General features: G+C 47.8%; 1 protein-coding gene across 1 annotated transcript in view; it reads right to left on the bottom strand.

Moving 5' to 3' along the window:
* LOC142563361 (4-pyridoxate dehydrogenase-like) overlaps nt 1-12,704 on the bottom strand; it is a 37,965-nt gene that overhangs the window by 2,204 nt on the left and 23,057 nt on the right. The window contains exons 5-10 of the mRNA XM_075673922.1: nt 11,216-11,340; nt 7,478-7,645; nt 5,945-6,089; nt 2,610-2,773; nt 1,939-2,116; nt 564-783 (exon numbers count right to left, since the gene is read on the bottom strand). Of these exons, the coding sequence (XP_075530037.1) occupies nt 564-783; nt 1,939-2,116; nt 2,610-2,773; nt 5,945-6,089; nt 7,478-7,645; nt 11,216-11,340 (1,000 nt within the window). The remainder of the gene's footprint in view (nt 1-563; nt 784-1,938; nt 2,117-2,609; nt 2,774-5,944; nt 6,090-7,477; nt 7,646-11,215; nt 11,341-12,704) is intronic.

The raw sequence follows: 12,704 nt of genomic DNA, 5'->3' as shown, positions 1-12,704 counted from the left end.
CGCTCTTCTAAGCTTTCCCATCTCCTCTCTATCTCTAACACGTGACCACCTTCCCCATTTCACAAACACACACACCCATTTTTTTTTTCACTTTTACACGCCTAATGTTGAAGCAATAACAGTCTGAGACGTGGCTCCCTTGATGAGGCCGACGGTCGCGCGCCTCTACTACCCGTCATACCTTAACTGTCTTGCGCAATTGATGCTGGCCATTAGGAGTAGACGCTTCCTGGCTCTGCTCAGGGACTGAACGAACCCAACACTACTCGGCCTCTGTCTTGGGACTAAGGCCGACGTCGTGTCATCGCTGACGGCCCAGAAGACTGAAGATGCCTATGTATTTTCGGCCTGTTCAACAATTATCCTCCGAATTGTCCTATAAAGTGTGAAAATGCGTATACTTGCGAGTGTGGGTGTGTCTTCGTCACATGAAACATTCTAAATCCATCCATTTACCAATCAGCCAACAAATCAAGGAATATCGAACCGCCCGAGCTCCTTGACGGGGCGGCGCTGGAAGGAACGCACCCGAACGCTCCGTGAGCGTGGCGTTTCACGCGTACCTGAGCCTGCTGTCGACGACGGCCCGGTGGTCCTCTCCCATGGGGCACGTGCAGCACGGGTGCCACACGGTGGAGGTGTGGTGTCGCGCCAGGCACTCGAGGTACGGCTCGCTCCACATCTCGCCGGCCTCCTCGCACCCCGGGAAAGGGACGTTCCACAGCTTGGTGCCCAGCTTCGCGAACGCCTCGGTCCGCAGGATCTCCACCGCCATGCGGCCGCCTGCGCGTCGCAAGTCGCCACCGTGCCGTCGAATACGCTTTGATCGTTTTGGGAACGTTTGAACCCGCCCATGTCTTCTCCCTCGGACGAGAAGCTTGCCTTTGGCAACGGGCGGTTCTACAGCGTTGCAAGACAAGCCGGCAATTGCTCCGCCCGAGCGTCTGCTTTCGGTAAAGTTGAACAATGCACCCGGCGTGGTTGCTCAGTGGCTATGGCGTTAGGCTGTTGAGGTCGCGGGACCGAATCCCGGCCACGGCGGCCGCATTTCGATGGGGGCGAAATGCGAAAACAACCGTGTGCTTATATTTAGGTGCACGTTAAAGAACCCCCAGGCTGTCGAAATTTCCGCAGTCCTCCACTACGGCGTGCCTCATAATCAGACAGTGGTTTTGGCACGTAAAACCCCACAATTTAATTTTAATTTAAAGTTGAACAATGCGGGAAATCTGTGCGTGTGTCGTTCAGGTAGCGTTCGTTCAGAAACGCAGTGCGAGGTGGGTGAACGAGGTGACTCGCACATCGAGACGGAAGAGGCGACAAGCGCGTGATACCGGTGAGCCGCGTAGCGCACGATGCCGAGTCAATGAGCAGTGCTGGTCACTTTAGTGTAAGTCCGACGTGAATGGGTGAAGAGGAACATTTCGTCTGTTTTGGTAAGCTACGCATATAGGCTACCAAAAGTTATCTCTCCTAGAGTGAATGCAAACTTCAGAAACAAGTAAAGCCACGATCGAAACGCGAAATACGGACTGACATTGGGTTTAGAGTTCCCACACCCTCTCACAGCAACTACAATGGCGGCTTTTGGGGACCATTTGAACACATATTAACTGTAGTCGATTACCTCGCGGTGAAGCTCCGTCTGATTAGGTTCTTCTCGACAAGAACGGCCCGAATGCAAGAACAGACAAAGAAATTAAGCCGCGCTGACATCACGTCACAGACGCTGTGGTTACGGTTCTAAGTTCAAACACGGAAATATTGGCCGTCATTTTTTCCCCCATGTAACCAACATTGTCTCATAAGCGAACACTTACACTGTAAAAGCTTGCTACACTGACACTCCGAAGTGATTTTCTGGCCCCCTTTTGGTTCCTCTTCAGCGCGCCAGATATGAATTCGTGCTCAGTAAAGTTAGAGTTCAGGGTCACGTGCCTTCCGCTGCCACCTTGATGTCTTCCGGGTGGCTAAAGTACCGGGGGTCGATAATGGGTGCGTCGTCCGGGTCGGTGCTGCGCAGCCGGATGTACCCGCGAGACTTGAGCCGGTTCAGGATGGGCGCCAGCTGGAAACCGTACTGGTGCCGCTTGGGGCGGTAGTACTTCTCGTACGCCTGCGAGAAACGAATGCAGCCGCTGCAGGGCATCTGTCAGAAGTTCAAAGAGCACTCACGCTGTGTCCCCAAAGCAGACTTCGAGGCTCTTGCATTCTTGCAGGACTTGCAAGAATACAAGGTGTCACACTGAATTTTCGTGCTCAAAGGATGCGGAAGCGTTTGTACTGAGTAGGTGTAGGTGAAGAAACATTCCGGACAAGTAAAGTTGGCTTGCACAACATACTACAGGCACTTAGAAGTCGTGAATGACCGACATTGATATCCTTGAGGGGTCTCCTTGAGATTATCACGATTGTCATCATTCTATAATAAAACACAAACAGAATGAACTGAGAGGGAAATGAGGAGAGAGCAGGCTGGCAACTGCCACCGAGAGGGGAACAACGCCAGCTTGGCCTTTAGGAAGGAGGGAACAGAGATGAGATGGCGGTGTGTAAATGGTCAGTTCTGTAGCTACAGCCGTCAAGGTATTATTAGTACGCCTTGCTACCTCTTTTGTGAGCCCGGTGTCGGTCATAAAGCGTTCTCCTTCTTGGCTGGCCGGCGACACCGAGAGCAGCACTATTTCGACGTCCGGAAAGTCAAGGCTGGCGTTGACGTAGGAGGTGCTGACGAAGGCCACCGTCTCGATGGCGGCCGGTACGGCGAATGGCCCTGGGGTCACCATTGCCAAAAGCATCATTTTCAAAAGCAGAGCTAACATCGTTACTATATGCACAAGACAGTGGCGCCACTGTCTGCGCAGAGCAGGAATGATGGGAACTATGTGAAACCATAAGGACATGACTTATAACGCTTAAGGTACTGTTTTCAGTACCCTCACGTGGTTTCCTCTAGTCTGTTCTTAATACAGTGTTTCTGCAAAGCAGTTGTTAACCCCTTGAAATTGTTTAATTTCTTTCTGGAATTACAGATGCAATAACCAAAAGAACGGCAACTGCTGGATTTGCACGTGGCAAAATTTCCCATATTAAAGGTGATAATCACCATGGGCTGTGAATATCGAACTTTGGTAAAGTAGGTTAAGAAGCTCAAATACTGGTAACAAACACTGACTGAAAGAATGGTACCATTGACACTGTGACGCCCAAACATTACTTCCATTTTGCGCGAAGATAGAAGCAATTAAATTAAATATTGGAATTGTGGTGCAAGGAGCTGACCAAAACTTTCAGCAGAATATGGTCTCCCAAATCGCTTAGGCGGCGTTGTCGTCTCCCATTTCCTCCAGCAGAACCGGCAAGCGATATTTCTCCCTTGCCTTCTTCAAATCGGAGCTGGAGTCTACGTCATGGTTACGTAAAGAACCCGCTGCTCTTAATTTCTCTCCCTCTTCTATTTTTAATGTGATTAGCATTCTGTTGGGATTAACTAGTTTGCGCTACGTTTGTCTGTCTGTCCGTGTCTAACTTCTTTCGCCCCAACTTAATTCACTGGGCACTCAATGGCCTAATGGGTCGGAATCGGATCAGAAAGAAAGGGTCGGGCCTGTCTTGATTCTATTGGCATTATTTGGCAATTTCACCCAGTTAAAAAAATTGTAGTGCTTCACGTGCTAAAACCACGATCGGATAATGAGAAGGTCGTCGTGGGGGACTCCGGATTCATTTTGACCACCAGGTTTTTTTTAAGTGCATCTAATGCACGGTTCCACGGGCATTTTTGCATTTCACCTAAGTCGAAATGCAGCAGCGGCTACGATTTTATCCCGCACTCAGCAGCGCAACGCCACAGCCACTACATCAACCATGTTTGCAATATGCACGCTTGTATGTATCTAACAGCTTTCACGGCAGCTTGGGTCACTAGATATGTGCAAATGGGCATATGCCACCCTTCAACAAACAAAATCTTTAAAATGCATCAGGTGCTGGGAGGAATCGAGCCCGCATAATATATATTCCGACAATCTTGTCTGAAATCTGAAAATACATCCAGACACGCACAACGCCTGGACTTCGCGGCGGCGCCACCAGATGGAGCATGTCTAGAAGGAAGCACAAGAAAGGAACCCCCCGGCGAAACGCGTTCCGCCTCATAAGTAACGCATTTCGGTGATGGCAGTATGATTCGTAGTGCTTCTATGCCAATTGCATTAGCGTCGACAACTAACCTGACATGGTTGCTCCCGTATTTTTATCTTTTTTTTTGCTGCATAGTGAATTTGTGGTGCCAGTTTAGACAACGTTCTTTTTTTTTCACTGAAAGCCTGTGGTTGTTAGCGTTTCTACTGGCCATTTCTGTGCTGCACAACGTCAATACCTGACGTTGCCGGTGAGACCTGTAGCACTGTAGGCGAGACTTGTGACGTCTTTCTTTTTTTGTTGGCGTTAATGGAACTGACCAACTATCCCCGCAGCAAACAGCAGTATGTTCAATCGTGGGCACACAGTGGCAAACAACCACGTATGGTGGGAATTCTGTGTGTGTCCATCTAGTGAACTGTCCATTTCGACCGCCGCTGGTTGGCTCCAGCCCAGCCAACCAGCACTTCAGTAGCAGCTGAAATGGACATGTCCACTGGGTGGACAGCTACAGAATACTCGTCCATGTCTCACATCATGCTTGGCACAGCTTATATAGGATGCTCAAAAACTATAAAGTTCTTAAAATATTGACTCGCCATCCCGGCCTCGCGAAAGTTGATGTCCAGCGAAGATATTAAAAACCACCACAACTGCTGAAGGGGGTATGCAATGTTCTATTTTTTTTTTCACTTGGATTGCCACTCGACATAACGTCATAATGGAGCTAAAATTAAAAATCTAAGGATGTAGGCCCGTTTCACATAGATACTGCAACAGTTGCTTATAGAATATGTTGTCCATAATGCATCTTTCATTGTCTTCAAAATTATCACTGTTCAATTTCACACCTTTCAGAACACTTTCGCGAATTTTCTTTGTCCCAGGGCACGTCCCAAGTAGATGGCATCCGCCAAAGAAGCAGGAGCAGAGTACTTCGAAAATTGGACAATGTCTTCGTACGGTTGGCCCCATGCACAAGTGATGGCTGGTGTAAGGGCCGCCCCGGCCCAAAGTCTCTGGAGAGAGACTTACTCCACCCGAGAAAAATTGTGTGGAAGGGAGCAGACACGCGGGGGGATAAGAAATAAAGCAATGCTTTATTGCTTTAGAGTAATGATAGTAATGGTAATTTATAGTAATGGGAGTAATGGTAATTTTGGCAGCATGCCGCCGCTGGTCGTTTCTTTTCCCTTTGCCCTACCTCGTATTCACGCTGCTCCCCAGGAGTCCTAATTATGCGTTGTCTATCCATCTCGGTGTTGCGACAACAATGAAATAGTTGCTAGGCTGGCTCTTTTAATGTGGAAGGCTAGTGACGTCACTCCCCACATCGCAAGCTGCCGTCGCCGCGGAAGCTTGCGCAACAGCAATAATTACTGGGAAACGTATGCGGGGAGCACTACGTGCTTCGCATTGTTATCATGAGCGCCTTACCATCAGTAACGTGATTTGGATACTTGCTTTGTTCTTGTTCTCTACTGAAACGAATGCTATGCTGCATGTAGTATGTGTGATACCAAAGATTATATGCACTTTTCCCTTCAATCGCTGGAGTTTTTTTTTTTTCGTAATCGCCGAAGGTATTTCTTTCCGTGAGGACGCGCCGCGAAAAATCCCTATCAACTAGACGCTAGCAGCTTCGCTATAAAGTCAGGAGGGCACTTTCTCTGTAATTCTAGACAGACTTGGAGTGACGGAAATATTTCAAAAGCCTTTTACGCCGCTCTAAATCAAGCTGCTCCCGTACGCTGTGGCCGGAAAATGTTTGGCCGGGGCTGCACGAAGAGCGCGCACGCACCTTCCTTGCGGAAAGCGTAGTTGATTATGATGGAGGCGCTGTTGAGCTGGAGCTCGGAGTGCTTCTTGGTGGTCGCCGCGATGCCGCCGACGAATATGTGGTCCTGCAGGTTCTCGCCCACGGGCAGGTCTGCCACCACGGGGATCTGGGTTCCGTGAATAGGCATTGGGTTTGCGTGATCGAAAGAAACGCCGTGAGTCGGAAACTATAGCGCAACACCTTTATTTAGCATGGCGGAGCAGACGGCGAACACAGACGCGCACCAGATACACCCTCGCAGGAAAACCAAGTAGGCAGTACGCAGAAAGTTTGTTGAAGTATTCTGGGCAAGCTATCTATCTGCATTATACAAACAGCTTGCGTAAATTGAAATAATAGCCTTTTTGACGACTAATGGTGGAAGACCATGAGCCTGAACAGGTGCCCAATGGAAAAGACAATAATAAAGTACCTAATCAGAACAGCATTTAGCCAAGGTACAAGTCCAATAATAATAATAATATTTGGGGCTTTACGTGCCAAAACCACTTTCTGATTATGAGGCACGCCGTAGTGGAGGACTACGGAAATTTTGACCACCTGGGGTTCTTTAACGTGCACCCAAATCTAAGCACACGGGTGTTTTCGCATTTCGCCCCCATCGAAAAGCGGCCGCCGTGGCCGGGATTCGATCCCGCGACCTCGTGCTCAGCAGCCCAACACCATAGCCACTGAGCAACCACGGCGGGTAAGGTACAAGTCTAAGAAATCAGTGGGGTGTAGAGAAGATTTATAACAAACCTACATACCATCCGAAACTGTTTGTAAATGCCGGTCCGTTAGGTCCGCCACACAGCAAAATAATCAATATTTTTTCGGACTAGCTAATCACCTTACATATAGAACAAACCCTGCAATTGCGGTAGAAAAGGGTCAGTATGTAGGAAGCACGCACAGTGAATCCACACGAAATTGAAATGAAAACTTAAAACGTCGACAGCCGCACATTTCTGTTCAAACGTGAGTGGCGTTATAGAAGTGACCATCCGAACAACGTTCCTTCACATACTTTTTCCCGATAATCTGGGGAAGTATGCTGCCTTCTCTCAACGACGCAGTAAAGTTTGTTTCGTAGAGCTATTGCTGTAACAATAATATTGTAGAGCTATCGCTGCAACAGGGATAGCACAGAGTTATCGCTACAACAATGATATCGAAGAGCTATCGCTGTAGCTATTGTAGATTTATCGCAGTAACATTACAGGGCTATTGTTTTAACAACGACATTGCACAACCATCGCTGTAACAATCTTATTGTATAGTTATCGCTGCAACAACACTACTGTGGAGTTTGCGCTGCAACAGTGATCTTGTAGAGTTGCCGCAGTAACAACGACAATCAAGAGCTATCGCTGTAAAAATATTAGAGGTATCACTGTGGCAAATACATTACAGAGCTACAACTGCAGCAATGATATTCAGAGCTATCACTGTACAATGGCACTGTAGAGTTATCCCGTAAAACAAGGTTGAGTGTAAGACGGCGACAAATACCCCAAACTCCTCGAGCTGCTTGCGGGGTCCGATGCCGGAGAGCAGTAGCAAATGCGGAGTTCCGATGGCACCCGCGGATATGATCACCTCCCGCCGGGCGCGCACTTGCTTCTTGTCCGCGCCGTGCTCGAACTGCACGCCTATGGCACGGTGGCCCTCGAATAGCACCTGCCCATGGACAGTTTATACAGTGAGTACACTAAACCACGCAGTTGTATTCCGTTACAAATTCGTTGCTGGTGACATAGGCAGAGATGCTTAGCGTGCGCACCTTTCTGCTAATTGCTGCGCGCACAAATTTTCGTTACCCCCCTTTGTGCATCTCTGCTAACCCCCAATTAAATATAGAAACCACGGTATCTTACGCTATCTTGAAAATTTCGTCGCTAGCTCGCTACATCTTTCGCCGCCGAGTTTTTTTCGTGCAAGTGCCAGGCAACTGCAACACACTGTGAAAAGGAAATAGAGAATCATCGGAGGGCGAAAGACAGCAATTGTTGGCGTAAAGAACATCATACAACAGGCGAGAACGACCGCCAACAATGATGCTTGCAAGAGCGCCCAGCTGCCTCTCGCTCCCCCATCCTCCTTTTTTAAATATTCTTACAATGGCGCAGTCAACGAAAACAGCCTTGAGCACCGTACTAGGGAGTTCTTGTCCCCCTAGCGGCTCTCGCCGGTTCTGGGTCTCGCAGACGTTCACGCTTGCCTTGCGATGAAAACGTTTCTCGGGACTACGTCAACCCCTCTGCCGCCGAGCGATTCCACCCACGCCGTTGTCTCCCTAGAGCAGCACACGCTCGAAAGAATGGTCGACTGCCTCTTACCTTTCTTCTTTACAATGCATATATCATGATAATCATTAGATCCACTGAACGATAAAGGGGGTATCTAAGCCTATCATGAGTAAGCGTACTACATTTTATGCCAACATATGTCCGAATGCCATCACTTCTTAATCCCTGGCTGCCCCTTTCTGCGTGTGGCGAATCACTTCCCTTGGCACGATCTGCGTTACTCTTGACAGAACACCGGCCGTCTGCTCTACGCATTACGCCACCTGCTCAATTCCACTTCTTCATCGTTATCTTAAATGGGAAATTGGTTACTCGCACTAAAGAGAAATGTGTAGCTGGATTGGTATTACATTTCTATAATGCCGGAACCGTCAATCTTACCGGGTGCGGAGCCATGGTAATTCACAAATTATGGTTACACCCCCCCCTCCCCTATATCCTTGCAACCCCAAAAAATCACGTCAAGCACATTTGCATCAGGACACAGGCACATTAATTCCTCCGTGTGTCTGCACTGGTTCCCGTTATCATCCTAGCGTGCCGGAAGGTTCTTCAAAGAATACTTGCTGGGACAGCCCTTGTTTCTTCGGTCACGTGGGCCTGGGCTCCAACACCTGACGATCCTGTGAGCTGTGCAAAATGCTGCTCTGGCCTCCACAGCGGTCATTCGTCAGCTGTTTTGGCTCTGTCCAGGAACGGGAGCTATCCAAGTAAAGATACTAAGAGCTACCACGCTACGAACGGATCAGGCGGTTCATTGGCTCATGGACAAGTTCGCTGACTACCTGCTGCAACTGCACGAGGAGTGCATCCATGATCTTATGTAAATGCAAATATGAACCACAGTGAGGCTGTCATAATGAAAAACGATATTTTTGATGTAAAAACCAAGATTTTCTAGCCAAATGAATACAATTATTGAAAAAATTCCTCAGCATACTAAGATAATACAGCATTGGACTTCCTCGGCACTAAGATAACACAGCCTTGGACTTCGCTGTCCTCTTCACTGTTCTTTGAATGCTTATAACTTTAGGAGTATCTGAGAGAGCGAAATAAAGAGGCAAGGAAAGGCACGAAGCTAGGATAACTAGACGCACCTCCGGTTTGCTAACCTGCACTGCGGGAAGGGATAAAAAAGTGAAGAAGCGAACAGAAAGAGTACTAAAGTTGCGCGCGCACTTGAAGCGGCGCACCAAGTCTACAAAGTGTCCCAGCTTACGTTACCCAAGCTCCTTAACGAAAAAAAAAAGAATAAACACGATGCAAGCTACCATTTTAAGACCTATGGTGTCTCCTGAAGCTGTGGCGAAAGCTCCATGTCGTCCGCCCTGTCACTGTCGACGACATCCGCCGGAACGTAGGTTTGCTGAGACGCACCGCGTGGAGTCTGTCTTACGCACAGCGATTGCGGGGCGGTGATCAAGCGTCATCACGTGATCAAATATGGCGGAGCCGACGGAGTAGCCGTGAAAAGGATCAGTATCTAAAGACAGGCATAACCTCAGCGAAGCCAATCAGGGTCACATTGAAAAAAGCGGGGCTAAATACTCCTCCCTGAGGCACGCCGCAATACGTGTAATGTTCAGTAGTTGTGAACCCTTTTCGATTTGCGCGAAAATGTGTACCGGTGGGTTTTGAAGTCCTGTAACCATCGAGACATGCGAATGCCAATTCTGATTGCCTAGAGATGGTTGGGGATGTCGTCATGGTCAACATTCTCGTATACGTGCCCTTTACGCCGAGAAAGAGCAAGTGATAGACGCTTCGACTTCTCTCTCGTTGCCCAAATGTTGCAAGGTCAATAACACTGTCGAAAGAGTAACGGCCCCGATGAAAGCCTCCTACGAAGGCAGAGTCGGCATTGTTGCGTTGGTATTATTCTACATCGGCGATGACTATTTTTTAAGTCGCTTCCCCAGTGCAGCTCCCACAGTTCCCGCTATCTGAAAGCCCTCGTGGGACCGCTGCGGCACATAGCAAGTGTAGCGAATTATGAGTAGACCTACCCTTTATGCAATACTTAGCTGCACCAGGGGCACAAAAAATTTGTCATGCGTGCTACATCTAAAAGCCGTACATGAGTTGAAAGCGTCCAAAAACAAAAATCGAAGTTTTCTTGCACTGTGTTATTTTGGTGCATCTTCGGGTGTATTCACGTCCTACTTGTCGCATTTATCAGCGCGAGGATTCAACATACCTATTTTGCCTATATTTTTTTATTTGGCATATCGTTAAGAGCAGGTTAGCACAGCATAAACAAAGACTAGCACACTAGTTATAGTAGGCGCATTTTTACGCAGAATGCATAGTACATTTGGCGTTAAAGCACAAGGAACAACACGCGTAAACACACCCAGCGCACGCTGTGATAGCTATTATTGTCGGTCATGACTTATCGCTGTGTAGCACAACGCAAGCCAAGCGCCAATCTGTACTTGTACTCTTATATGAGCAGCCGAGGTTGCTTTGTGGCTATGGTGTCGGGCTGCTAAGCATGAGGCCGCGGGATTGAATCGCGGACACGGCGGCCGTAACTCGATAAGAGCGAAAACACCCGTGTAATTAGATTTAGGTGCTCGTTAAAGAACCCCGGGGGATCCAAATACGGCATGCCTCATAATCAGATCGTCGTTTTTGTCACGTAAATAACCATAATTAAATTTTTAGTCTTACGTGTTCGCAATCACATATATTGCTTGTATGACACGGACATGAAATGTTTTAGCACTCGACTAAAATAGCTGATTGCGTTTGGTGACGGCGTTTGGTCCGATCATGTCCACGCAAATTTCCGTGTCATCTTATTTAAGCTTTCTTTGGGAAGGAACCGGATGCGTTCCTGCCTGGAGGTGGACGCCAAGTGCCTATTACAATTTTCGCTCCACCTTGACTAATTTTCGCACAATTGGTGAACCTGCCAGGCGGCTATCTTTCTTACCTTGGTGGCGTGAGACAACAGAGATATGTGCAGGTTTCTCCGCTGTGCTATCACCGGTTTGATGAAGTTCTTGCACGCGCTGTGGCGGGTCCCACCCAGCACGTTCGTCTGTAATCGAGCAAACCCTGCGCCCAAGAAAAGGGTGATCGGTGAGTCCCTGAATCATTCGTTTAATAATATATTCCACAGGAACAACCTCCACAAGAATAGCGAACCACTTGCGGCGTACCTGACCACATTCATGCTGCTTTGATAGAGAGTACAGCATTTAATGCGCAACAACAAATATCCTAATGCTTAGAGATAGCAGCTCAGCGTATAACATGAACGCGTATGCCGATGTAGTTAGAACCGTTGAGCAAGCGTACACTCGAATACGTATGCTACCCCTCCAAGGTGGCAACAATGAAATGTTAAGCATTTGGGCAGAGAAAACAAAAGCATCCCTATTAAATGAGCCCATTTGCCCCATGACCATGCGCCTGACAGTCCTTTGTCGTAGGACGATGGCAATAATACTGTGCGTCGATCGTTGTCTCCTTTCACTCCAGTTTCACAGTTCCAAGCATATGGTCGGTTGTCCGATATTTCAATAATCTAGTTACCCAGAGCCACCTTTTTCGAGCGCTTGCCGTAGCTCGAAACACTCCGGAAACATCTGTTGCTGACGAATTCTGTCAACATATAAGCATACCAGGAATTCCGTTTACTTGTCTGCAATTTGAAAGTTCCATGGCGTTATCAAAACCGAAGGTTTGTGCGTGCTTTACGTCACAGCACCCTCAACTTGACTGTGAGCTTTGCTTAGATGAATTGAAGTGTGCGCTTTTGTTATGCCGTACAAAGACAATCGCAGGCCCAGACGGCGTTACGTAAATGATATTCAAGAGCCTCGGTCCAGCAGGTAGAATGGCTCTTCTGGACATATTTAATACCTGGATAAGAGACACTCTTCCAGATTCACGGCAATTAGCGCGTGTAATTCCAGTAATGGAACCAGGAACGACTCCACTTTGTCCTGACTCCTTCCGACCCGTCAGTTTCAGAAACTGTTTTTCTAAACTAATGGAGAAGATGGTAGACAGTCGACTGCAGTGGTGGTGTAAACGCACAAATGTGCTTTCAAACTACATGACAGCTTTTCAATAAAAGTGGTGTACAATGGATGTAGTGTTAGACACTGTCGGACGCCTAGAAAATAAACGTATGTGTGGAAATGAGACAATCGCAGTATCCTTAGACATTCAGAGAGCACTCGACACTGTAAATCACATACATGTTCTTGATGTTATGTTATAGCTTGACCTGCGTGGCCTTCATGGCTGAACACTGCGGCGGATATCAAGCTTCTTAAACAAAATAAAAATATTTATGGATACAATTGAAGGAGAGAGTAATTATCACATAATCACGCAAGGCGTTCCGCAGGGCAGTGTTCTCAGTCCGTTTTTATTATACTGTGTCATGGCAGTCTTAGCACAAGAACTAC

The sequence above is a fragment of the Dermacentor variabilis genome, chromosome 11, assembly GCF_050947875.1.
Source record: "Dermacentor variabilis isolate Ectoservices chromosome 11, ASM5094787v1, whole genome shotgun sequence".
Taxonomy (NCBI): domain Eukaryota; kingdom Metazoa; phylum Arthropoda; class Arachnida; order Ixodida; family Ixodidae; genus Dermacentor; species Dermacentor variabilis.
The sequence above is the reverse complement of the archived record's forward strand: the minus strand, read 5'-3'. Positions and strand labels throughout refer to the sequence as shown.